General features: G+C 44.9%; 1 protein-coding gene across 1 annotated transcript in view; it reads left to right on the plus strand.

Annotated features, from left to right (window-relative positions):
* The first annotated feature begins 704 nt into the window (after window positions 1–704).
* The window catches only part of LOC138961146 (uncharacterized), a 3,353-nt gene continuing 707 nt past the window's right edge, over window positions 705–3,350 (plus strand). The window contains exons 1-2 of the mRNA XM_070332744.1: window positions 705–2,076; window positions 2,704–3,350. The exon at window positions 2,704–3,350 is cut by the window's right edge and continues 60 nt beyond it. Coding sequence (XP_070188845.1) covers window positions 705–2,076; window positions 2,704–3,350 — 2,019 coding nt within the window. The remainder of the gene's footprint in view (window positions 2,077–2,703) is intronic.

Genomic DNA, 3,350 nt, shown 5'->3' on the forward strand with positions numbered 1-3,350 from the left:
GTTTTCAAAATACAGCGATTATGAATTTTAATCGACTTTTGAGTTGATACATTACATTTTTACCAGTTTTATTTTGGGGGTACCCTTATTTGGGCGGCGGTCAAATAACCCATGCAAAGGCCACCTTTTATCTTAAAAGTGTTCCAGTTAGCCAAGTTGAGTGCCCTCAATAGCATACATTGAATACAACAGCACAGGAATGAATGTTTTCGTTTTGGTATGAAAATTGGTGCAATATATTTATTTTTGCACAGTTTAGGTAATCCACATATTCTTCAACCCTGCCACCCACACCGTCCAATCATTCTCTGCACCAACAATACATGGTTTAAAAATGTTTTTGTGTTAGTTTCTATTGCAAGAGAATGTCTTGTAGCATCAAACATGCCTAAATATGTATTTTTTACAAGTAAAATGACTATTTCTAAGAATACTCACCTCAATTTAACTAAAAGGGTAGAGAGCACAGAGTTGAAGCCCTTTCTAGAACCTTTTGGACACGACATTCTGAACTTATGTTGATTTTGTCTCAAACCAATGCCCTTCTCATGGACAACAATGATTCACACGAACTTGCCTTGCAAAAATCAAACATAAAATCAAGACTTGGCTCCATAAACGAAATAGCAGATCAATTGAGGCAGTTGGGGTCTGAAGAAAATCTGGACACCGCCCTCTCAGAAGTGAACAGTTCTGCAGTCTCAATGATCACTAGCATAGTTCAAGTGAGTCTTCCCTCTCCTAGATCGACAGCTAGATTGACCAGGTCTGCAGCGTCGTCTAAGGCGACCTCAGTCAGGACTTCCTCATCCAAACAGTGGTCAGTGTCCTCCCAGAGAATCAAAGTTGCAGCTGAAGCAGCAGCCCTCAAAACCAAACTTCAAGCTAAACTGGAAGAAAATCAGAATCTGGATGAAATCGAACATGCAGATAGAAGATTGTCCCAATTAAAACGTAAACTTGCACAACAGCAACTTGAGACTCAGATAAAAATGGAAGAAGTAAAACTGGAAGTTTTCGAACAAGAACTCCAAAAATACTTCCACACCACAAACTGTCACTCTCAGTCAAACCTGAATGTGCAAGATGAGTTACAATCTCAACTTGGTCAAGATCACGCTAGCTACATGACTCAGTCACATGTCAATCAAAGCCATCATCATAGGCCTTCACAGACACGGTCTCACTTGACTGATGCAACAGCACGTGAACCTTACCCTAATGAATCCCTCATTGAGACTCTTTCTCAAGCGATAGGTGCAAGTCGACTTCCAATTCCCGAGCCACCTGTGTTCACTGGAGACCCTCTGTTGTACCCCGATTGGAAGGCTTCCTTTTCTGCACTCATAGAAGGCAAGGGCATTCCAGCTTCGGACAAGATTCACTACTTGAAGCGTTATCTGGGTGGTTCTGCTAGAGAAGCTGTGAGCGGCTTCTTCCTCCTAGGAAGTGAAAAGGCCTACCAGCAAGCCAAAGACATTCTGGATCAGAGATTTGGAAATCAGTTCATCACGTCAGACGCCTTCATGAGTGAATTGAACAGCTGGCCTAAGATTCAAAACAAGGACAAGTCAGCTCTCCAAAAGTTTTCCGATTTCCTTGTTCAATGCCAAGCTGCGCAACAAGAATTTCCCATCTTGAGAAGTCTCGACGATATCAAAAAAATACAGAAAATTGCGCAGAAGCTCCCAGATTGGGCGTCCACAAGGTGGAATCGGGTTGTTGCTATGAAACGGAAAGACAAAGGGCGATATCCCACTTTCGCAGAATTGTCATCATTCGTCAAGGATGAAGCGGACATTGCCAACGATCCGGCTCTACTGAGTGGACCTCAAATTCTTCAGTCTGTCACAAATCGTCAGGACAAAGGAGAATCGGTCAACAAAAGAGTCTTTTTCACCAACGGTGACCTGTCGCAAGACTGCAAGTTCTGCAAGCGCAAGAATCACAACCTGGCCGACTGTCGTAGCTTCGCCAGGAAGAACATGGAAGAGAGGCGGGAGTTCGTGATGAAAGAGAGACTTTGTTTTGGCTTTTTGAATCCAGGGCACATGTCGAAGCAGTGTCGGAATCGCAGTGAGTGCTCTACATGTAACAAGAGACACCCTACCAGTCTACACAACGACACCCGTCAAACTGAACCAAAAAGATTAGGCAATCTACAAGCAAGAGACTGCTAATCACCCCCCCAGAGAGGAGGGTAATCGTGGAAGCCTTGGAGTTCTTTCAGGTCAGAAGCACGGATCTCTGACGTCAATGATCATCCCAGTCTTTTTATTGTCTAAAAGCAATCCACAGAAGGAACAGTTAGTCTACGCTCTCGTTGACACCATGTCAGACTCTACCTTCGTCACGGAGAATGTTGTCAAGGATTTACAGGCACCCTGCAAGCCTGCCAAGCTTCGACTTACAACATTGACCAACAACAGTGCACTGATCACCTGGAAAAAATTTACAGACCTGCAAGTGAGAGGATTCCATTCAAGAACTGTTGTAGACCTTCCGGAGTCGTTTTCAAGGGATCACATACCAGTAGACGAGACTCACATTCCAACACCGGAAACGGCAAGCTGTTCTTTCTTTCTTTATTTGGTGTTTAACGTCGTTTTCAACCACGAAGGTTATATCGCGACGAGGCAAGCTGTTGGCCCCATCTGTTTGGAGTGAAAGACATGTTAACCCCCAAACTGGATTGTCCCATAGGGTTGCTCATTGGATACAATTGTCCTCAAGCGCTGGCCCCTTTGCAATGCATCACAGGAGATGCCCGCCAGCCCTTCGCCATCGAAACCTGTCTTGGTTGGAGTGTCATCGGTGGGTCCCCCCCGCAAGTCGAACCCTTTGACGCAGTCGGCCAAAGCCATCGTTCTGTCACTAAGGCTGTTGCATACACTGGCCTCGTGACGCATGTCTACAAGACTCAAGTTCAGGAGGTCACTACTAGTGAACTTCTGCATCTCATGGAGAGAGATTTCACTGACCATGATACTCAGAAGATGTCCCAAGATGATCACTTGTTTCTTCGAATTCTCACTGAAGGCATCCATCGGATGAGCGACGGCTTCTATGAAATGCCACTTCCTTTCAAACAAGAAAATCCTGACCTACTCAACAATCGCCAAGGTGCTCTTCACCGCGCTCTAGCCTTGCAGAAACAACTCCTGAAGAGACCTATGTACAAAGAACATTACATGTCCTTCATGGAAGATCTAATTGAGAGCGGAGAAGCAGAGAAGATTCCTCAAGAAGATATTCACCCCAGCAACTCCGTGTGGTACATACCTCACCATGGAGTCTACCACCCGGAAAAACCCAACAGAGTCAGAGTCGTCTTTGATTGCAGCGCAAGA

Source organism: Littorina saxatilis, linkage group LG3 (assembly GCF_037325665.1).
Source record: "Littorina saxatilis isolate snail1 linkage group LG3, US_GU_Lsax_2.0, whole genome shotgun sequence".
Lineage (NCBI taxonomy): Eukaryota > Metazoa > Mollusca > Gastropoda > Littorinimorpha > Littorinidae > Littorina > Littorina saxatilis.